Source organism: Embiotoca jacksoni, unplaced genomic scaffold, assembly GCF_022577435.1.
Source record: "Embiotoca jacksoni isolate LCO1_2020_lvr unplaced genomic scaffold, fEmbJac1.0.p SCAF_6, whole genome shotgun sequence".
NCBI classification, from domain to species: domain Eukaryota; kingdom Metazoa; phylum Chordata; class Actinopteri; family Embiotocidae; genus Embiotoca; species Embiotoca jacksoni.
The window spans coordinates 22,260,977-22,284,086 of NW_027185414.1; the positions used below are offsets into that span (position 1 = coordinate 22,260,977).

Genomic DNA, 23,110 nt, shown 5'->3' on the forward strand with positions numbered 1-23,110 from the left:
ATGTTGGTTTTGCATGTACATTTTGTGAGAAATGTATAGTTTAATACAAATGTATAATTTTAAAATCATTTTCAAAACAACATGCTTCATTAAAACAAATAAAACGTTATTAGGATGTTTAAAATAAATATATATTTTTTTTCTTTTGTAAATTCAGGAAGTTTTTCAACGAGTCCGCCTGGTCTCGTCCGACGCAGGGAAATGTTTTGGTTGGCCAACTCGTTTAAACGCCACATGGATTTTGTAAACAGAAGTAAGCCTGGTTGGATTCAGGGGAAGCTACGATCAAATACTCTTCACCTGCCATTGACTGGTGTCACACGTTATCTGGTATGTTACTATCACACACTTTCTATTTAAAAGTATTTAACGCCGTTAATCTGAAGCCGCAGCTAACAGCTTTTAGCATTTTAGCATTAAATAGCATTTAGCCCTATTTCACTGTGAAGCCAGAAGAGCCGATCTGCTGCCATGTGTGTTGCTGTAGGAGGCTGCTGGTGGGCGATGGAGTCTGTGAGGCTGCTGTCAGCGGACCCATCAGACCGGGGCTCTCAGAGATGCAGGCTGGGTCCGGGCATGATGTCGGCGCTGGGTCTGAGCCTGGGCTCCCCTCTGCTGGTGTCTGTCCCCGGGGGAAGCTGCCTCTGCACCGCCTGGCCCCGGACTGACCTGGCGGACGGCTTCCTGCAGATGGACCTGAAATGCGTCTCTCCCGGTCTGATCTCTCAGCCCCCCGCACGCCTGAACCTGGACCCCGATCGGCTCACGCCTGTTCCCTGCCCCAAACTGAAAGGTGTTGGGATCACCGTGGTGGTCCAGAGTGCTGACTTTAAGAAACGCACTCCTCCTCGTCTGGTTCACGAGCATGTGAAAGACATGCTGAAAGGTGTATGTGTCCATCGGGGCTATGTGGTGAACTTGGAGGAGTTTGACACAGAGATCAGGTATGCTGTTATTGAAAGCATCAATCCACATTCAGTCAGTGCTGGATTTATCACCTCCAAGACCGGTGTTGAGATAGCTGGCGTCCAGACAGTCCGGCATCACAGGAGTCAGCTGCAGGGCCAGCACACGGTGCCGCTGGGGGGGCTGGAGGAGGTCAGCTTAAACCCACTGTCATGACCTCACTGCTATGCATCCACGGCGTACATACATTTGTTTGTTTTTTTACTTTATTTCAGGTGAGTGCCTCTCTGAGAGAGATGCTGCAGCTGCCGCTGCTCTATCCAAGCACCCTGAGCTCTCTCGGCGTGTCCTGTCCCAGGGGCGTGCTGCTGGTGGGGCCTCCAGGTGTGGGCAAGACCCTGCTGGTCCGTAGGGTGGTGGCGGAGGTGGGAGCCAGCCTGGTGGTGGTTAGAGGACCAGAGGTAAAAAAATAATAATAATAATAATACTGACACCAATATTGACTGTATGTGGTTAAATCTCCTGAAGTTGTCTCACAGATAGGTGAAAATATCCATCAGTACAATAAAAGACAGCTTTGAATCACTCCTTGAATTTATTTCCACTGATTTAGCAGTGATGTTTCTGATCCTATATCATATGCTATTTCATTTTCTTTGTCTATAGCAACATATCTTCAAGATATCTGTTCATGTTATTGTACATTTTAGGTGATGAATTGAGATTTACTTAAATAAATTACTCGAGGCTTTAACCAATTTTTCATCCAATAGAGATCAAATTTTGAGCGACTGTTTTTTGTAATAGTCTTTTTTGTGAAGTGTACTGAACTGCAGTTACTTATTATTCCTAGTAATTGTGAATGATTACTTCAGGTGGTGGGATCCCGGCCGGGTGAAAGTGAGGAGACCTTGAGGACTGTGTTTGAGCGGGCTCGGTGTGCAGCAGAAGAGGGCCCCTGTGTGCTGTTTTTAGATGAACTGGACTCGCTGTGTCCGAGGAGAACCGGCTCATCGGCACCGGAGAACCGCCTGGTCGCTCAGCTTCTCACGCTGATGGACGGGATGAATCAGTCGGATCATTTCCTCATCGTCGGAGCCACCAACCAGCCGGACAGCTTAGACTCAGCGCTGCGCAGGCCTGGGAGATTCGACAGAGAGGTTCGGTATTTTTATTCCGAGGCTTTCTGTAGACGATCTCTGTGACGGATCAGATCAGTACACTGGATTAGGTACGTGTAAGAAAACCTGTGAGTCTTTCTCTTTCCTTCAGGTCATTATTGGCGCTCCCACGTCGCAGCAGAGAAAAGCCATCCTGTCGGTTCTGTGTGACAGGATGCCCGTGTGTCCCAGTGTGAACATGGCCGAGCTGGCACAAAGAACAACCGGCTACGTAGGAGCGGACCTCAGCGCGCTGTGCAGGGAGGCTGCCATGCACGCTTTACGGGAAAACTCCAAGGTACACGCAGGAACACGTCACACTGAAACCAAACGGCAGCATTAAAACATCTGCTTGGATATCCATGAGGTGGAACTGTTCACGCTGTTGGATATTTCTTTGACTTTTCTTCATCGTGTGTCTTCATAAAGTTCAAGAATTATTTTGCCGCGAGATGGGACATCATAGCGCAGCTCAAGTACTTCATCATATGCTGAAAGTGTGGAAGATGTAGATTTATGCATGCTGACTCTTGTGTTTCCTCCACCTCGCTGTGTGCAGGGTTCAGGAGAGCCGACGGTGGTTATGAAGCACTTCCAGGAGGCCCTGAAGTCGGTGCGTCCCTCCTGCCTGAGGAGCAGCCTGGGCAGGACGGATCTCTCTCCTCTGCCTTGGGAGCAGATTGGAGGCCTGGAGGACATCAAGCTCAAACTGAGACAGGTGAGGGAGTAGAAATTATACAACTGGACTTGTAAAGAGGTGTCATCTGACCACCTGTCATTTCTTGTAAATTAAAGACAAAGGCTATAGTTAGAGGTAATTTATTGTCCTCTCTTGTGTCTCCACATCAGAGTATTGAGTGGCCAATGAGATACCCCGAGGCGTTTGTCCGTCTGGGTCTGAGTCGGCCTCGTGGCGTGCTGCTCTACGGACCTCCGGGATGTGCAAAGACGACGCTCGTTAAAGCTGCAGCCACCTCCTCCCACTGCGCTTTCCTGTCTGTCAGTGGTGCTGACCTCTACTCCCCTTGTGTCGGAGACTCAGAGAAGGCTTTAGCACAGGTATATTCTTTTGTCTTTTTACAGTCTGTAACATACAAACAGTCACGTATCATCCATCAACACCTGCGTCTGTCTGTCTGTCCACATGTAGCTGTTTCGCCAGGCCCGGGCCTGTGCTCCCTGCATCCTCTTCCTTGATGAGATCGACTCTCTGATTGGCTCGCGGTCAAACAGTCAGACACTGAACAGCGTACAGACTCGTCTCCTGTCCGTGCTCCTGAACGAGATGGACGGTGTTGGACTGAAGACGCTGGAGAGGAGAGGGACAGAGAAGATCCTCCAGGCAGATGGAGCGGAGGACAGTCACATACAGGAACAGGTCAGATGTTATGGAAATAGGCCGTCACAGCACAACATCTGATCAATACTTGGTGCAATAAGCTGAGTTTGCTCTTTGACAGCTGGACTGCCAGGAAGTCTGCAATAAAGACGTGATGGTCGTGGCCGCGACAAACAGACCTGACTGTTTAGATAGCGCCCTCCTCAGGCCTGGCCGGCTGGACCACATCATTTATGTCCCACCACCTCAGCAACAGGTAAACTATTTGTCTAAAAAAATTATGAAACTATACTATAACAGCAACCATGCCTATTTATAATTCCCTCGAACCGCAGAAACACACAATGAAGACTTCTCTCCAAATCCACCATGAAAACTAAACTGTTAAGCTTATATTAAACATGCATGCGCAGTTTGTGGAATGACATTTTATCAAAGTAAAATAATCATTTATAATAACAAAACTAATACCTCGTTGGAGAATAGTTTTTGAGACTTCAGAGGGCTCCTTGTAATCGTTCACATTAAATTCCATTGTGATGAACATAAAACTTCTCGCCGGAGCACAGAAGATGTCCCGGCTTACTTCTGACTTGCAGGTGTAGCTTTTTCATGTCAGAGCAGCTGTTGTGCAAAATGAAATAATGTAAAACTAACAAATGTAGCTTCAATAAATTCTTAATTATTACACATTAATCTTCGTGGAAGCAAACCCAATCCTGCAAATAGAAAATCGACAGTTGCAGTATCTTTGATTAACTACCCTTTAACTTACCTTTGCGTGTCCAGGCTCGACTTGCCATCCTGAAAGTGAGAACAGAGTCGATGCCCGTGAGTGCTGATGTGTGTCTGGATGAGCTGGCGGAAAAGACGGAGCTTTACTCTGGAGCCGATCTGGAGAATCTGTGTAAAGAGGTAACGTGAAGCAACATCCAAAGGCCCTTTTTTTCTTACAACCTGACTATGAAATACAAATTCAATTGATGTAGAGAAAGACATAAGACTATGAATACCTGAAAAAAAAAAAAATGTTGTTTTCCAGGCTGCTCTTTTGGCACTACTGGACGAGAACATGGAGGCTTCGAGCATCAAACACACACATTTCCTGCGGTCCCTCAGCAAAATGAGCCCCTCTCTCACTGCCCAGCAGATCCACACATATCAAACAACTTGCAGATGACATCAGACCATTGATAAATTTGTGTTGCTCCACAAATATTGGTTTGAAATAAAATGTTAAAACTTGACTTGTATTTTCTCTTGTTTTTTGTCACTGACAAGCACTTAAAATGAAATAAATCAAATTTTTAAAATCCGCATTTCAAAACACCGACTGTCAGTTTTGAAACATGCCCACAGGAGGGCGTTGCACACCCAGAAAATATATTGATTATCATACAAATGGATCTGTTGATCTTTTGACCTCCAGTGGTGAATTTCAATGCAGGAAGCTCCATCTGTCTACGTGCCTTTCGCCTCGTACCACCTCTCGTCCTGCCTACATCAGTCAGGTTCGCCCGCTGCTGCTCTGAGAGACTTGAGGGACTTCTCAGCAGCAGGTGAGAGCTGTCACACGCAGCTGCCTTTTGGACTTATCCTCAGTAATTTGGCAAATGGATGCTCAGCCTTAGAATATTAAATATTAAAAAAAAGTGGAAATAAGATTAATTTCTCTTCTAGGTGTTTGAATTTTTTGAAAAATGTCTGGATTTTTCAAAATGTTAAAAAAGAAAAAGGAGGTAAGCTGTCAACAGTTTGTTGTATTTCAATTGTAGCCTATGTAGGGCATTATATACATTGCAATATTATTTTGGATATTTTAAGAAATAGATATGTTGTGTGTGTTCCAGCTGATCCCTTTGATAGGGTTCATGGCTTTTGCTGCAACAGGAGCCACCTCTGCTGCGCTCTACTTTCTATTTACTAAACCTGATGTTATGTGAGTGTTAATGTTTATTTTTCTCTTATTTTGATGAAAAAAAAATTCCACTGCATTAATTTTATAATTTAAAGTACAGTAGTAGATTCTGCTCTTTTCTTTTTTTTTTTCACAATTGAATTAGCCTCACTAAAAAGTGCCTAATAATAAAATCACATTTTGCAGCTTGAATAAGACAAAAAACCCAGAACCATGGGAAAGAGTGGACCCATCAAAATCCCAAAAGGTAACATCTAACTCTGCGTAACATTTGATCATTTTCGTATTGAAGTTGTGAACGCTTTTTATTCTTTTTACGACCTAAAAACAAGCTCAATGTTCCAGCCTGCAGCTGCAATCTGCTGAGTCACTGAGGAAGAAATGTTATCTCTAGAACCAGTCGTTTGCCGTGACATCAGAGAAATTATGTTTATGCTGCTTCATGTACCGGTGCAGCCGTTATGCGGCTGCTTGTGTCGCTTTAAATTGGTGTAACACTCGCAAACAGGTCATATGAAGCCTCGTTTTTATCTCTGGCTTGTCACTGCAGCTCATCACCATCAATCAGCAGTGGAAACCAGTGGAGGAGCTGGAGATGGTGAAGGCCCTCACCAAATAACCTGACTTCTTGCCTGCCTCCCTTTTCCCCCTCTCCTCCCCCCATCAGTCTAACAGAATTGTTTCTGCACAAACTAGGATGCGTTGACACTCAGTGTGCGGAAATGCTTCTGCTCCACTGGTGGGGGTTTCATCCTGCTCTCATATCCAGGACATCCATCCACATGAAAACAAATATATGGGAACAGATATTCATACTGACGTGAAGTAAAAACAGCTGAATGAACATGTTTTGCTTTGAGGTTTTTGTGGTTATAGCGAGAGAGAGATTTTTTTTTTTTTTTTACTGGTCATTTGACAGGGAGGTTGGTTGTCATGGCAACCCAGTAATGTATAGTGTCAATAAATTATTATTGTAAACAACGTCTGAGTGCTTGAGTCTTTGTTCTTTAGTCTTATTGTCAACAGACCCCTTGAAAACACCAAAACCAACAATCAATTGATGTTAAGTATTGGCTATCCAATCAAAACTCACTGCCAAAAAAAAAAACCACTGGCATTTTTTACATCAGTCATTTTGACTCATTAGAATAGGAAAACCACAATAACATGTGTTATTGATAACATTAACCATGGATCCATTGCAATTAAGTGTGACAGTGAGGCAGCAATGCCAGGAACCTAAATGGAATACAGCCATCATTATTTTTTATTATTTACACCTACAGGTCACAACATCTGTACTTTAAATATGAAGGTAACTGCAGCAACCAGTTATTTTAAACAGCCAGTCAAAGGAGACAGAATCCACCAATGAGCTTTTTGAAAGTCTTTGGAGCCGCCTGGTTAAGAATTAGTCCAGCAGCAGTTCCTTGGAAAAGGTACACCTAGATACATTATGACTGTTATTAGATCCACCCGTCCTTTACTGCAATGACAAGTCAAACTGTCTGTCATGGAAATAAAGTCTAATGCTTTTAAATCAGTTATCTGTCAAAACTGTTTCCACTTTGAAGTCCATTGAGCAGCAGCTGTACGGCTTTTTATCGCATCACCTGATTTCAGCATTTAACTGTCAGCTAAACTGTTATAATGTAATTGTATATGTGTGTGTACATTTACAAGCATTTGTCATCTGAGCAAATCTAATCCACGACAAGAGATAAAACTCCCTCCGTGGATGAAGATGCCAGGGTTGAAAGCTCCGGAGCAGCTACGAAATGGCCCTTTAGGAGTGATTGTTTTGTCAGTTTACGAGGTGAAGAGGTGAAACCCCAGCCTGTAATCCTTTATCATTCTCTCCACATTTTATTTAAAAGATGGAGTCAGTGTTTGTTTGCAGACAAGAGAAGGTTGAGGTGATGTCAGCGAGTTCAGCTGTAAAGTCATTACTGACATCCAAGCAACTGGGAAATGCACTCGTATGTTTAGTTTATGGCCATGTGGGCATTCAATGCTCCCATTGTTTTTCATAATAACAGACAATCCTCTTAAAGCTCGTCTCATATATGAGAGGAGAGCAGAAACCTGCTGCTGTCTGCTACACACGGCCTGCTGAGCTTCACCAGCGCACTGAATGGATTTCTCATGACTTATTAACAAAGGGTGTGAAAGACAAAGAGAAGGCCAGGCAGAGGTTTTGTTTCCTGATCTGCTTGAATTGCTCGTTTGGTTTCACTTACATGTTGGGTTTTAGGCTACATTCACTTCAATGAGGAGTGTTCCTGAAGTTAAAACATTTACTTCCTTGTTGCTGCCTGTCGTTCTGTTTTCTTAAATGCTTTATAAATAACTTACCAGTCAAGTTTTATAGCTTTGGAGAATGTAAACAAAACATTCTGTGAACGATTATGAGCATGTATTATGTGTTCAAACATACTGTGAATGATTATGAACATGTATTATGTATGTTGTGTTCAAACATACTGTGAATGATTATGAACATGTATTATGTGTTCAAACATACTGTGAACGATTATGAACATGTATTATGTGTTCAAACATACTGTGAACGATTATGAGCATGTATTATGTGTTCAAACATACTGTGAACGATTATGAACATGTATTATGTGTTCAAACATACTGTGAACGATTATGAACATGTATTATGTGTTCAAACATACTGTGAACGATTATGAACATGTATTATGTGTTCAAACATACTGTGAACGATTATGAACATGTATTATGTGTTCAAACATACTGTGAACGATTATGAGCATGTATTATGTGTTCAAACATACTGTGAACGATTATGAGCATGTATTATGTATGTTGTGTTCAAACATACTGTGAACGATTATGAGCATGTATTATGTGTTCAAACATACTGCAAAGGCAGAGGGCGCATGCTACAGTCACAATATAATTTCACTAATCAAAGTAAGATTATTTTGGGAAACAATGAGAAGAGGAAGGATATAGTGTTGTGTGTGTGTGTGTGTGTGTGTGTGTGTGTGTGTGTGTGTGTGTGCGCGCGTGCAGTGGAACTTGTGTACGTGTGCTGTATCACAGATGTAAAAACACCACAGATCATGTGACCGGCATGTAAAGCAGGAGCTTCTCACTCAGTGAGAGATGGAACTCCCCGCGTTTATCAGTGGGACATTTTAATGCTTGAAAAGAGTGTAAGAACATTTCACATATCCTGTCATTCTTCGGTTTCGGATTCATTTTAACGTTTTACTAAATCGGGAAGCCCTCTCTTGCGTGCCTGAGCCGTTGCACCCCTTGTCGCCTGCTGAGGTCACTGGACCAGCAGCTTCTGGTGGTTCCTCGATCCAGATGAACACTTAAGGTTGATGAGTTGGTTCCCCCTTCGGTTTGGGTCATTAACTACTCTACCAGTATTCAAATCATGAGTAAAAACATATTTGTTATCTCTATTTTTTTTCAAGACCAGACCCAAATTTTAATTTCTTTTTTATTATTATTATTATTATTATTATTAATTACTGCTCGTGTATATCCATGGTTTGTTTTGGCTTCATATTGTTCTTAATTTACTCAAAGTCGGTTGATTGTTTCAAATCTGATTTGTTTGAATTCTGTCTGATGTTTTGCAGCACTTTGGTTATCTTACACTTGGTGGCTATAAATGCGCTTTATAGAAATCTAACCTGAATTGACTTCTGTGTCTGGTGGTCTGTAAAACAGTAAATTCAGACATGTTATGACTGAGAGGAAACACGAGTGTTTTATAGTACTCTGAAGTGAGGCGGGCGGGGCGGATGTGCAGGCTGTAAACGGTCATCACCTCTGTGGGACAAACAGAGGTGACTGTGTTTGGTTCAGTGGTTTCCTGATAACGTAACTATTGCCTGGAAACGGAAACACTCCCACTTTAGTCATGTTGTTAATCATAAACCGATGATACGTCTACATTTCAAACATTAAGCTTGTTCTGTGTGAAAAGCATTAAATAGTCAATATTAAAATCCATACAGTACGCTGCATTACAAAAGTATGAGTTTACTATTTTTACCTATTTAACACAAAATAATTATCATCAAACACTCACTATGTAGCGGCATATTAAAAGGACTAATTCACCAATTTCTACCATGTTAATAAACTCGTTTTTCAATTTGCATGCTGCAAATAAAATACATGCTTCTACATAAAGAAAGATTTAATCTCCAAACTTGTGCACCGATCACACAGTTTATGATTTTAAGCCAGTTTTATTGCATTGGGAAAGATTCATTGTAGAAGTGCACCACCTAGTGTTGACAGGTGATAGTAAACACATGCACAAGCTCATGGCCTGCATTTACAATTTAAAATTCTGTGTTTAGACTTCTTTTATGCGTCTTGAATTTGCATTAATATTAGGAAATACTGTTGGGATTTTTTTAGGTGTAAAACCTTTAATTTGAAGTTTAAATAGAAGCAGTCTCACGATTAATAACACAGAATATGGATGGAGATGAGTCTGCAAAGGCAACTAATTCAGTAAACATAATTCATTTGATTATTTGAGCACCAGATTATAGACACAAAATAGCATGACAATTAAAGTTTGAACAGTTTATTACAAACAAAAACAGTGATCCAGTTCCTGATTTCCCTTGATGATTAATATTAGAGATGAGGTGAGGTTTCCCCATAAACCCCGCAAAACCTTTTAAACACTTGAGAAAACATTATTAACGCCGTAACTGGCGAGTTTCAACTCACTCCTCTGTGAAAACGCTGCAACACTGCTGAAATACTGAAAGCAGATCGGTCTGCATTATTATACTGCCAGTTAATGATGTGAAAAAGAAAGCAGAGTATAGAGTGTAAAGATGAATCCACTGTAGCGTTCTCGTTCAAAGTCGGCCACACTTTGATTGTCAGTTGCCTGCTCGCCTCAAATAATTCAGAAACATGCTAGAACAAAATGTGAGTGTGAAAAATGTCAAGTCATTTTTAGTGTTGGTGAGTGCAGCCACGATAAAGTACCTTAATAATACCCCCAGTTGTTTTCACTTTTAAAAATCTGCCCCGACAACAGATTTTGGCGGAAAAGTATTAATGATTAGGTGCATTTGATAAGATGTGATGTCGAGTACAACAATAGAGTTTTTTTTTTTGCCTCTGCCAGCAGTGAGGACTACAGCTTATGTGCTCTGTGATCAGTTATTATCAAATTAAATGAGGTACGTTTTCATTTGCTGACATCCTTTGTCAAATAATAAAATCTTAGCATTCATTTCTCACACCAAGTGACAAAAAGTAAAATTTACATCTTGTGACAAAACATCGGCTGTGATAAATCAAACTGTAAAATATAAAAGAAAAGAAAAGTTACCTGTTGTAATAGGCTTTAATGGTGAATTAAGGGCAAGTTTTTTTTCATTCTTCAAGGCTGAAGCATTCAACTTCCGTTCCAAAAGCTTTGCAAGCATGAGGTCATCACGTACCCTGGAGGCTGCAGTTCTCCTTTTAATCAGAAATGTACGTTTGTTGTTATCCCGCCGACTGTCCTTTGGCACCTCTCTTTTCCAATTACATCCGTAATGCTGTGGCTCCTGCTATGGCACTACAGACAGGCCCCTCGCCGGCTCCATGAAAAGAGCTGTGGAAGTCAGGTGCGAGTCTCTCTTTAGGCGCTGGACTGCTGGCATTGTGCACAATTGCGCACCACCCTCAGCCTGTGTGTCTGGACCTGCACTGTGCACCTGCTGAGGCCGTAGGTGTGGAGCAGCAGGTGGCGGGCCTGCGCCTGGACGTCCTCCCAGTTGTCAGCGCTAGAGGGCGCTGTGAACACAAAGGTGCATTTGAATGGGAATCAAACTCCCAGTCCCATTGCCCACCCTCGTGGATTCACAGAGTTTAGGGTGCGTTCCCATTAAGTCAGCGAAGGTTTAAGCGCCCTTTACGTAAGTCCGCATTTCTGCAGCAGACTTTGCCTCAGAGAATTAAACAGAACTCATAGAAAGACGGGTGACGTACTAAACGTGGTTGCCCTGGCTGACTCACCGTAAGGATTTGCTGGGACACTTAATGAAACAGTCATGAAGAAGGCATTTGTGTGTCCTGCTGTGAGTGTGCAGGTGTTATTATTTTCCCCATTAACTCTGTTTACTCGTAGCCTTGCAACTGGGCGATTTACGTATAATTAGTTTCCCTCAACACTTGAATGACTCATCGTTGACGTCATTACTTCCACTTGTGCAGCCCTGCAAGGACACGTATAAATGTCTTTTTTTTTTCCGAAAAAAAAATCTAAAAAATATCAACATCCTTAGACATTTCATACTGACACGATATGATATTGATGCAGACGCATGTGAGTGACATAAATTTTTTTGAATGTCAGCTAATTCATTAAAAAAATATATATATATATATATATATCAAAAATGTTTTTTTTGTGTAGTTTTGTTTTCTGAGTTGTTCAAGAAGCTGATTAACTATTACCCACAATTTGTGTTCATCGTATTATAAGGCATCTTGTATTGAAACCTTGCACAAAAGGTACTATATAAAAAAAACAAAAACAAAGATCAAAACTAGACGGATAAAAACGTACAGATCTGCGACATCGAATACGCTGTCAAACCAACTCTGTGAACTATCGAAATCAAAGTGGTTGAGCCAGAAAGCAGCTCAGCCACAACCCTGATATGTTTCCTCTGACAATCTGTTGAATCCGTCCTCCTTACTGAGCGCACTGATGTCGTGTAGCTACTCACTGAGCTGCAGATGCACTAGCGCTGCAGTCTTGTCAGCTGTCAGCGCCCAGACGTTCAGCTCATCGACCGATTGGACGTCCTCCAGCGTCAGGAGGTCCTCTTTGATTCGCTGAGTGTCCAGGTGCCTGGGAACACCTGGTGCGGGGAGATCAAAACGGCGTCATTACGGTGCTCAAACCATACACCCGACACTCAACAACATAACCGGACTCACCCTCCAGCACGATGACTATTGTGTCTCGTATGATGCGGAATGTGGTGAAGAGAACCAGAACGGAGAAGATGTAGGTACAGATGGGGTCTGCCAGCTTGAACTCCGGCTGTCAAGTCAGAAGGTGACATCAGATCTGCTGCGTGTCAAGTTGTTTTCATTTCTTCAAACACAATCAGTGACTATAATTCTACCAATGCAGATATTTGTCAAGCATTGACTGGAAAATTCAAGGTACAAATGTTCAACAAGGTACTGGAGACTAAGTTCAATGTGTTTAACCTCTGTGGAACAAGCTGTTGATGTTTCTTAATAAGTTAAAATGTTTCTAAATGGTAAATCAGTGTTTGATAAACATCACTGCAGAGTTTCAGAGTCAGATAAGGATGACGGCAAAGTCAACACTTGCGTTTTCTTTGGTAAATAAGCATCAATTACAACTAAATTGTTCATTGTCTACTGAAAGAGATGTCATGTTTCCTAAACAAATGCTCCTGGATCATTAAAAGTGTTCATTGTTAACATGCATGGAAAACGGTCATTTGAAAAAGCAGGGTACCTTGAACCGGACAACGTAGGCAGCTATGAGCACCCCGACACTCTGGAGGAGATCTCCCAAAGCGTGGATGAAGGCCGCTCTCACAGCGAGGCTGCCGTGCGACCTCTGCTGCTGACCTGACCTGGCTGACTGTGAACTGGAAGCAGCTGCAGAGCCGTGAGAGTGGCCGTGGCCGTGGCCGTGGCTGTGACCGTGGCCGTGTGAGTGCAGGTGACCGCCTTGGTTTAACAAGAAACCCATTCTGAAATCATGAGGGAAAAACACAAACAGGAGAGATTTATTAACATTCAAAAGATTTTGTCCAACTGATATGACAGTTGAAGTGAATCTACCTACAGACTGTGATTAGCCATTACACACTGAGGATCAGTACCCTGAAGCTATTAAGCACAGTTTACCGTGCTTTGGACCGAACTGCTCAGTTTTTGCTGATACTCTCTTGTCATGTTGCTGCTCTGCAGTTCTTGTTTTGTAAAACGTTCAACATTTTCCTCCGCAACAGAGAGGTTTCACTCACATGAGGTTAAGAGCCACCCCCACAGCTGCAGTGATGAGCATCACGTCTCCATCTATGTTGAAGTCTTGGTGTACCGTCCTCTGAACCGCCTCGTAGAGCAGTACGGCCGTCAGGATGTAGATGAGCATCACACTGAGGACCACCGATACCACCTCTAGACCAGGAAGCCCCCCCAATCAGTTATTAATACAAAGCAATATTCAGAACAATGAAAATAGCAGCTGTGAGAAAAACCTAGACAGGAAGAATAATGATGAACAGGGTAAAAAAAAAAATATCTACCGGTATATGAAGCTTTATTAAAGGAGTGACCAGCATGCTTGTGTTAAGTAATGGGCCAATCTGATAATTCAAGCTAACATTTTAAATGATCCTATCTATTAAAGTTGAATCATTACAATGCATACTTGAAAACTGAAATTTGTTCTGTCACCTTGTTTAGCCTCAAACAAATGTATCTCAGTCTCTGTACTATGTCCTGTTTGTTTCTGATCATATATATTTTTGATTTATAACTCCCGTAGGAATAAATGTTTGGACTCTGCCTTGATGTCTATTTACATAAATGATTTTTTTTAATGCATAAATGTCTTATTCAATTTATGGACAACATTGTTTTACAACACTGAGATATTGTTCCTCTTTCGTACCCTGCCACTCCTTTTCCTTCTTTACTTCTCTATATATTTATGTCCTCGTGTGGTTTCATTTCATCTCGTTTTATCGGAACTTATTAAGAGGGAGAATATGCAGACAATTGTACAATGTGGACACACAAACTTTTGAACCACCATGATACAGTTTTGCATAATTACACATTAAGTATGAAAAAGATGAAAGACTATCTTGTCTATGAAAAATGATCCAGAGGTTCCCACAATTTTGCATTTACTGGATATGTTGGTGTTTTGTGGCTGGGCAGCTTCCTGTTCCAACATGAATCTGTTTGATGATGACACACTACCAAACAGTTTCTTGAGAGCAACCAGAAACCACAACTTGACATCTTGACAAGGACCTAAGCCTGAACTCCTCATTAAAAGAAAGAAAAAAGACAAAGAAGACAAATATCTTGGCCTGGTAAGATTTAAATATGAAGACATAAAGAAGATTGTAAAGCAGATTTCCTGCCAGGTTTTATATCACACCGAGGGTAAGGAAGGTCGTTGATATCAGTGTGTCTTAAAGACACAGAAAACAAAACAACCTTTTTTGTCAGTAGAGCTCCATAGACAAGATAAAAACAGGAAGTGAACTACATTGAGACGGTTTGTAGTATGTTTGAGTTGAAGTAATGATCTCCATGTGTGACTTCAGATATTTGAAAACAGCGTTGGAGATCGTAATAATTTAAGAAAGGGGTAGTGTTTTGTAGACGTATACATCTTTACATTCTTATAGTTTGTGATAAAATGCTAAATATTCAAACTGTTAACAGTTAAATTGACCAGTTTCTGTGACAATTTTCAATAATCTGTATTTTTAATGTTGAAATGTATCCCGTCTGGAATCTGATCTGTCCTCAGGACTGCTGGATGAACACTTTCTTTTCTGAAAGTGATTCATTTTCATCCGACCGACGTGTATCTGTTTTCTTTCCACCAAACACAAGCGGGCAGATAGGGAAGTAAAAAAAAAAAAAAAAAAGGAAGTGCGAGTGCTTTTGTAACTCACCGAGGCGATACAGCCCAAAGGTGTATCTCTTGGTAGGTGGCTTAGTGGAAAGCCACAGGGCCAGCAGAGAAAACAAAATGCCCACCACGTCTGTCAACATGTGCACAGCATCCGTCATGATGGCTAAACTGTTTGACACATAACCACCTGAAGGCAAAAAGAAAATGTGAACCATGAAAATGACATATGACGAATGCATTTTAGATTTATCAGAGCAAATTTTTGAACGTCACTTTTAAAACAAAAATACATGTTTAGGTGGGTTTTGGGCTCCCTGAAGATATACATCCACAACAAAGGAAAGAGTGGACATTGTGAGTGTTTACATTTCTTTTCTTGTTGTTTTGTATAATCTATTTGATACATACAAATTTCAAGTAAAAAATAAAGCGCAGTCTAAAGTTCCGGTGGGAGAATAAAATCCAATAAAAAGGTGAACCGTCACACGCTATTAACAAAAACAAGCCAACACTGTTTTATAACAGTGTAGATAACCGTCACTCACGAAGAAAACAAAAGCCCTTTATCTCACGGGAAAGAAAATATGGGCTGCAAAACAAAAGTCTCGCCCATGTAAACCTAATGACTTTCACAACAGTAGTCATTTATTTGCACCAAGATTTTCTTTCTGGAATAATCATTTTTAACCAGAAAATGCATTATCGGAGCATTAATAAAAAAAAATTTTTTAAAAACTACAACAGCAGCACTTTTGTGCTGAATGTTTGGCACAAGAAAGTAAGCAACGCAGGTTTTAAAGCTGCTGCAACACGCCTGAAAAGATGGTTGTACACGTACAATCAATCACTGAGGCCTTCCAGACTGACTGACGCCCACTGCAGTCTATGATCTGGATGTAGGACTGGAGGGAGAAGCAGCTGATGCCTTTGATAAGACTAACAACTTTTTCAGATGCTAATTGAATCAAGTACAAAAGCTCTGAAACAAGATACTTCTCCTTTCTTATTTTTGTTGAGACTGCTCGTGTTTTCAGTGAGGTGTGTTTGTTTCTCTGGGATTTTTGAACGTTTGAATATTGAAGGCATCTCCGTTTGTTTGTTGTGTAAACAGTCCCGATCCACAAAGGCTTTTCCGGTTTTCCTGTTTGTTTTCCACCTCTCTTTGACAGGGTAGTTATAAAATGTCCTGTGATGACAAGTCACTGATTGACCAGCAGTTTAATATATAACAAAAAAAAAAAAAAAAAAAAAAAAAAAGGTTCAGGCTGGAAATACTCACCTATTATTTCACCTGTCATGAAAATAAAATACAACAACGCTGCGATGACAAGCCTCTTCATCACTCTCCTGTGCTTGATCTTCTCCCTCTTCTTGGTGCAGTTGTCACACGGGTCCATATTTAACCCCGGGCTGCCCAGGCTGGAAGAAGAGTCGAGCAGGGAGTCGTCGTCGTCCGCCGCCGCCACCACCAGCGTGTTCACGGTCACGCCGTTGGACGGAGCTCCGGCGGAGTAGTCCGACATCTCGCCGGAGACCACCACCTTCAGCTTGTTGAACTTGGGCGCCTCGTCCTCCACCAGGTCGTCGGAGAGGTCGAAGGGCGCCGTGTCGCTCAAGTCCCAGCCGCTGGGCTCCCTCCTGAAGGCGGACCGCATCTTGCTGAACAGGTTCCCACCCGACATCTTCGATTTAAGTATTATCCGGGACGACCGAGGTAGTAATCATTCACGGTTGTTGTTGTTTTTTTTTTTTTTTTTTTTTTTTTTTTTTTTTTTTTTTTTTTTTTTTTTGTTTGGGGGGGGGGTCAGCAGCTGGACGGCATTTTCTACTCCATCTCAGCACCTGGAGTCGGAACTTACCGACGCGTGTGCTCCGTCGCTCGTACCAACTTAGTCCGTTGTCAAATTCAAAAGCGTCATGATAAAAACCGGATTTTTTTGCGGGCAGCGGAGTCCTGTCTTAGCACCGGAGGGATGTAACGCCAACAAGGTTTGAGGGAGGGGACGTCGTCATGCAGTGACGTGGTGACGCCGGAGTCACATGACGTTGTGTTTTGTTTTTTTTCGGTTTTTTTTTTTCTCTCTCTCTCAGGCTTAGCAAAAAGAAAAGAAAAACCAAAATCTTTCCGATGTCTCGTCTGTCTTTGTCAACTTAACTCATCGCGCCCACAGTTTCTAGTGAAGTAGATACCGAAGAAGCAGGTAAGATTGCTGACCGAGGTGATGACTCAAGTGGGCGCTCGCGTGTCACGCTGTTTTCATTATGAAGCTTGCTCAGCGAGCTAGCTGGACTGGCTCGGATACCTGGTGTTTTGGATTAGCTAACTGTAACTGACCCGGAGGGAGTCGTTCAGCTGATCATTTCTATGTGATGAAACTGTGATACAACTGTCTGATTGCTTGGTGGCTCTGTTGTAGGTATAAAAACAAAAAAACAAAAAGCAGACTGGGTCGACAGAGTCATATGGAGGGAGAGGAGATGGACGATGAAGGACCTTCGTCCCAGCGTGAACTTCCGCACGGTGAAGGTGTGTTTACACTTGCCTGCTTCTCTGCTGTCTGCACCTGAACTTCACTGTAGATCAGCTGCTGCAGGTCTTCGCATGGCAGCTCATAACAGTCAGTGGCGGGATGTAACTAAGTACATTTACTCAAGTACTTTAATTAATGTTATCCAACTCTTTGCTTCCACTCAGGGGCAAATCTTTTTACTTCACTTCATTTGTCTGACAGCTTTAGCTACTTTTCCAGTGAGAAACATGTATCTCCAAATGTGGTGATTTTTAATTTCACTGATAAACTGAATGTTTCATTTCTTAAGCTAAATAAACTAATAAAAACAGAGTTTCTGGAGGCCTTAGGTGCTGCGGTAGCGGTGGTTTGTGGTTATTTCACTAAAATGATGCCATTTTCACAGAATTTGGAACTATTATCAAAACAATATTTATTTAAAAATATTTGTAAAAACAAAATTCACCAAGCATTGGTAAAACAAAGCTTATAGTGAAACTAATGGTTTTAGGTTCAGCACCAAAGTGTTATAATGGTAGGTAAACTATTTAAAAACCCACTTGAAGGTAAAAAAAGCAAATATTGGTAAACTAATATTGGTAAAATATTTGAAAACCAAAATATAAGATGGGTTGTAAAGTGTCTTCAGTTCAGCTTTCAGCACGTATTAATGTCAAAAATGGGACCCAATCTTGATCACTCAAAAACAAAGCAATCTTGCATCTCAGGCGTCAGCAGAGGTGAAAGGTAGCCTATCAGACTTCAGGTATGTCAGGGATACACCTGAGTTAAGATCTTTATGAAACTATCAGCTAGGTAATTTATTGAGGGGATTTTCTTTAATATTTGACAGATCTTGAGTTGGCACAGCAGGACTCACTACATCAGGAGAGCTCAGCACCGGTAGAGAATGTGTATGTGGACAAGAAAGCAGTGGACAAACTCACAGAGGGATTACTCGCTCACTACCTACCAGATCTGCAGAACTCTAAACGAACCCTCCAAGAGCTCACGTGAGTATTTGTATGCTCTTTTGCACCCGAGGGTTAACACTTTAGAGGTACTGCGGTACTTTACAATATTCATTTCACCAGTGTCATGGCACCACAACGTTTTAAGCACGGTCTCATCCAGTCTTGCTCCAGGAAGGAAACTGTAAAGTAATCAAATGGCGTGGCAGCCGAGGCAGGTTTGGCCGGTTTTATTCCAAGTAAAGATTTGAATAAGTGGATTTAATTGATAAGTTTGTTCTTCACAGGTTTCGTTTGTACTGATACATTCAGCCAGGGGAATCCACTCTGAGTGGACTTGAATACTCATGAAGGTTTTCCTTGTTGCTGATCAAGGAACTGATTGATTTATATAAGTGAGGACAACCAAGGTACGAAGAGAATCTGACTGAAGTGCGAAGTTTCTTGTAAATTGTCCTCTTGAGTTGTTGAGGATGGTCTCGTGTATCTTTGGGTAAAGCAGATAAAAAGGAAGCAGTAAAGATCCAGTCTTTTAATGGGTAAATAAATACAAAAGTAAATAATAACGTGCAAGACATCTTCAACAACAGGCTGCTTTTGCCTTTAAATGATTCACACGCAAGCGCATCGACATACAAAGACCAAGTGTCACGTGAGGCCCAGGTAATCACACGTGAATCAGAACTGGATGCTCGTAGTCTGCCAGTGGTTATATAAATGTTCACATACTGGAATTCACTCATGCATATTAGCTCGTGTAAGCTGTAAACTTCACAAACATGGAAAAGTCTGTGACACTTCCAAACAGGATGTTTGTAATAATGTTTTCCACCTGTTGACTCTGCCTGTAGTTTTGGTGTTGAATATTCAGTAGATGTCCATAAACACAAGGTATTTTCTTTCACATTTCTTTCTTTTCTCTCATTTTTGTCTCAACCAGACAAAATCAGCTGATATTGTTGGACACGCTGGACCAGGAAGTCACCAAGTTCAGAGAATGTAACGCCTTACTGGACCTCAATTCTCTGGTATGTTTGGACTTGTGTATAATCTCACTCATAGTCACGCTACTTGTGTTTCTGCTCTCTGATGCAGCCAACAGGAACCATTTCTAATGCCGTTTGTTGTCTCCAGTTTACAGAGGCGAAGGTTTACCACAATAAATTGGTGAACATAAGGAAAGAGATGATTATGCTGCATGAAAAGACAACTAAACTAAAGGTATCTGTTATGTCAGTCAAGGGAAAAATATGAAATGGAAGCCAGTTAAAAGAGCCATACACTGATTGAATTTTGTTTTGTCTCAGAAAAGAGCGTTGAAGCTGCAGCAGCAGAAGCAGAAGGAGGCGCTGGAGAAGGAGCAGCAGCGTGAGAAGGAGCTCGAGAGAGAAAGGCAGCTCATTGCCAAACCTGCTAAAAGAACATAGGATACGAATATGAATATGTCCGCTCTATTAAAGGACCGTTCGGGTGGTTTGGCATGCTTTAGTCTGTTTATTACACATCAATCAACTATACGTCACTTCACTGCTGACCATTTTCCAAAGTGCACACTTTTCTTTTTTCAGTACGTTTGCCTTTATTTGACAAGTTTGCTTTGAAATATTGCACAACACCAAAGTTTGGACAGGAAAAGTAGGCATTATTTTTACAGCGCTCTATTCCTGACCCAGACAGGTTGATGTGATAATTGAAATTGTGGTGTCAGAAATAAATTTGAGTCCAGGTTTACCAGCTATTAGCTATTGACCTTTCTAAAGGGTGTTGGAGGACAGTTTGTGCAATCAAACGTGCTGGAAGGAAGCATGTGAAGTGGTTATAATTGCACTGAGATTGGCTTCAAACATATCTTTGAGTTTGTCTTGAATTTTCTGCAAAACCTGTTTGACTTTGGGGCTGTTAGTTGTTAACTAGTAGCTTGACTCCTGCTGTTTCTTAATTTCAATGGAGACACTCACCATCTTTATACTCACCCTGAATTAGGAAACAAACTTGGAAGAGACTAGAATTTAGAAATTTGAAAGTTTGAAGCAGTGTTTATCGAAGGAAATCTGTCCGCAGTTAAAGAAAAGCAAATTCAAAAATGTTTAAAACTGTAATATGCTTTGGAAAATGGTTCACTTAACAGAAAGTGTATGTGTGTAAATGGGCTGAAACCTGCAAAACCTCTGGTATGAACCTATGTGATATTGCCAATATCGCCACAAACCAAAGACATGGACTAAATCATGAAATGCTGGTACTGCCCACTATCAACCTTTGATGACACAAATTTGTGTACTTCCCTGAAAACGGCAGAAATTTCCCCACGACTCTTTTTCAGCCATCACACATCAATGGCCAGGGAGAGTCAATGCATTTGCTGTCTTTTGTTAAAGAAAAAGTATTAATATATGTCGTTGCTGGGCTTCACGGCCTGTTAGTGTTGAATGTTGTTTAAAAGCAAATAGTTCTGCACTAAATTTAGCTGCATTTCTGGGGTCCAGATAATGTAATGATAATAAATGACAGTGGATGATAATACGTACCAAACTTTGCCCACATCATCTGTAAATTTCTCTAACAGACCTTTAGAGATGCTTCTATGCACTAGTTATGCCTGGAACTGCACTGTTTGTACAATTAATTAAAAAAAAGCAACACAAAATGGTTTGTAGTAAATGGACACATTTAGTTCTTTCTGGTTTCTAAGTTTACACTGTGTGGGGATGAGTATGAATCACTTTTCACTCATTTAAAGGTCCCATATTGTAGAAATTTTGATTGACATTTCTTTTATTAGTTATACAGAAGGTCCAGTTGCGATGTAAAAAAAAAAATGTAAAAGTGTCAAAACGCTCACTTTACCAGGAAATGCATGCAGCCCCTATTGAGCAACCGTGCCATTTGGACTTTCATTAGTTTGTGATGTCACAAACTCGTGCTTATGTCGTGTGCCTATTTTAAGCATGGCCCACTGTCCAACCTTTTATCTGGAAGAAAACACCAAGCGGTCCTTCTATTGTGGAGTTGGCAAGCTATAAAACCAAAGAAAAGCTGGGTTTGACCTGAGTGTGGGCCCAGAGAGGAGTCAGCCAATCAGGAGAGAGGATTATTAATATCATTAATAAAAATCAGCGTGTTGTTGGTAGAGATCCAGAGAAAAGCTTAAGTGACGAGATGTAAAACTATACTGAGATGTTTTTTGATACTTTGAACCACAAACATATTTTCTGCTGGATATCAAGACTGCAAATACAACACAGGGGAAGTTTAACGTACGGGACTTTTAAATTATGAAAATAGGTGTGTGAAAGAGTCACGGCTTCATGCCTATAACAGTCTACACGGTGTTCCTCATTTTAGTCCCACATGTTTGATGGCTGGCTACTGTATATGAACTGTAAAGAGCATCTTAGTCCATCAGATGTCAGCAAAGACCAGTTCATTTGACCAGATCTGGCTCCGTGATGGCCAAATGTGCTGTAGGAGGACTGAGTTTATGCAGATTTCTGCACCAGCTGATATAATTTACGAGCACAGATACAAGCAGAGAGGATGATCAAATTAGTGAGTTCACCCACGTTACATCTCTGCTTAATCTTAAATTTTTGTGAAGATCTGCAGAGTCTCTGTCCTTCATGTATCACACACAAGTGAATATTTAGGATGTAAACAAGTCCTTTACTACCCTCACTCTATGCTACCTACCTGATCCTACCTGACCACACTTGCTGCCAGGTGAATGCAGCAGATTGTAAGTAACAAGCTAAAAGAGGAGAACAGCAGGACTCATCTTGTTTACTGACTCATGTCCTAGTTGTTTCCAAGTCGGACTCCCCGGTCCCCACATAAACTTTAAATAGTCTAAAATTTGGTCAACACTAGCCTGTCAACAAACATGGTCTCCTTCCACATACGTTTCATATACCATTGTCACATACCAGACATACAAACAGGAGTTTGTTGACAGAAAATTAGGTTACATTCCTCTCTATCCCAACACCACCACGTGTCTGTCCCACCCCCTTCCTTTTCACATAAAACTCTAATTTTATACTCACTACTACAGCAGGAAACTCGGTCAAAACCAATATGACTCAGCCCACCCCCGCCCAATCCTTCTTGGAGCGGAAACTGCACCCCAGTGTTGCCACAGAGGGGTCCCGGGTCAGGGAGAGGGGCAACCTGACTCCTTACTGATGGATGTGAAGCAGAAACCACACAGACTTCGAATGTAGTTTTCAGTACTTTGACTTTGGTTGTTGTTTTTCTGTTTTTTCCATGCATGTCTAAATATAGTGGCTCAGTCTATGAATGTCTTTTGCAACAGTACTAAAATTGGGTCAGCAAAAAGTCCAAAAGAGTAAAGGATATTTATAAAATATGATATAATCACTTCAGAATTATCTGTACTTTTGGTTCATCTGGCACTTATTTCATGTATTTCCTTCACCATAAAATGAACATGACATGTACAAATCCCATTTCATTTCTGGATTTGGGTGATTTTAGGCGATTCAAATTCATATATGAAATGTGGGAGCACATCGAGTTCTGCCGATGAAAGGTTTAGGGTGGCCCTTCGATCTTCAACCATGGGGGAAAAAAACAAAACAAGTGAATAAAATACCTTTAAAAAGTGAAAGTGAGCACTCATTCA

At 41.3% G+C, this 23,110-nt stretch overlaps 4 protein-coding genes across 7 annotated transcripts; 3 read left to right on the top strand and 1 right to left on the bottom strand.

Moving 5' to 3' along the window:
• Nucleotides 1-242: 242 nt before the first annotated feature.
• afg2b (AFG2 AAA ATPase homolog B) lies at nt 243-4,627 on the top strand. Of its 2 annotated transcripts, XM_069174418.1 has the most exons (11): nt 243-330; nt 488-1,098; nt 1,182-1,367; nt 1,782-2,066; nt 2,179-2,364; nt 2,626-2,784; nt 2,916-3,125; nt 3,217-3,444; nt 3,527-3,661; nt 4,195-4,320; nt 4,448-4,627. In XM_069174418.1, exons 2-11 carry the CDS (start codon nt 505-507, stop codon nt 4,583-4,585), a joined length of 2,247 nt encoding a protein of 748 aa, XP_069030519.1. In that variant the 5' UTR covers nt 243-330; nt 488-504; the 3' UTR covers nt 4,586-4,627. The 2 variants fall into 2 exon arrangements, with proteins under 2 accessions (XP_069030519.1, XP_069030518.1); XM_069174417.1 differs by having other exon boundaries at nt 276-1,098.
• A 266-nt stretch (nt 4,628-4,893) lies between these two features.
• On the top strand, nt 4,894-6,304 carry cunh15orf48 (chromosome unknown C15orf48 homolog). 2 transcript variants are annotated; one of them, XM_069173820.1, is made up of 5 exons: nt 4,894-4,964; nt 5,086-5,144; nt 5,256-5,344; nt 5,510-5,570; nt 5,874-6,304. In XM_069173820.1, exons 2-5 carry the CDS (start codon nt 5,106-5,108, stop codon nt 5,940-5,942), a joined length of 258 nt encoding a protein of 85 aa, XP_069029921.1. In that variant the 5' UTR covers nt 4,894-4,964; nt 5,086-5,105; the 3' UTR covers nt 5,943-6,304. The 2 variants fall into 2 exon arrangements, with proteins under 2 accessions (XP_069029921.1, XP_069029923.1); XM_069173822.1 differs by lacking the exon at nt 4,894-4,964 and having other exon boundaries at nt 4,972-5,144.
• A 3,243-nt stretch (nt 6,305-9,547) lies between these two features.
• slc30a4 (solute carrier family 30 member 4) lies at nt 9,548-16,669 on the bottom strand. The gene is made up of 7 exons (XM_069173585.1): nt 16,267-16,669; nt 15,028-15,174; nt 13,354-13,507; nt 12,837-13,077; nt 12,281-12,386; nt 12,067-12,201; nt 9,548-11,128 (listed from the first exon to the last, which is right to left on the bottom strand). Exons 1-7 carry the CDS (start codon nt 16,667-16,669, stop codon nt 10,974-10,976), a joined length of 1,341 nt encoding a protein of 446 aa, XP_069029686.1. The 3' UTR covers nt 9,548-10,973.
• Nucleotides 16,632-23,067, top strand: bloc1s6 (biogenesis of lysosomal organelles complex-1, subunit 6, pallidin). 2 transcript variants are annotated; one of them, XM_069173587.1, is made up of 6 exons: nt 16,632-16,701; nt 17,405-17,514; nt 18,351-18,510; nt 19,409-19,496; nt 19,603-19,689; nt 19,776-23,067. In XM_069173587.1, exons 2-6 carry the CDS (start codon nt 17,451-17,453, stop codon nt 19,893-19,895), a joined length of 519 nt encoding a protein of 172 aa, XP_069029688.1. In that variant the 5' UTR covers nt 16,632-16,701; nt 17,405-17,450; the 3' UTR covers nt 19,896-23,067. The 2 variants fall into 2 exon arrangements, with proteins under 2 accessions (XP_069029688.1, XP_069029687.1); XM_069173586.1 differs by lacking the exon at nt 16,632-16,701 and adding an exon at nt 17,102-17,188.
• Nucleotides 23,068-23,110: the final 43 nt, after the last annotated feature.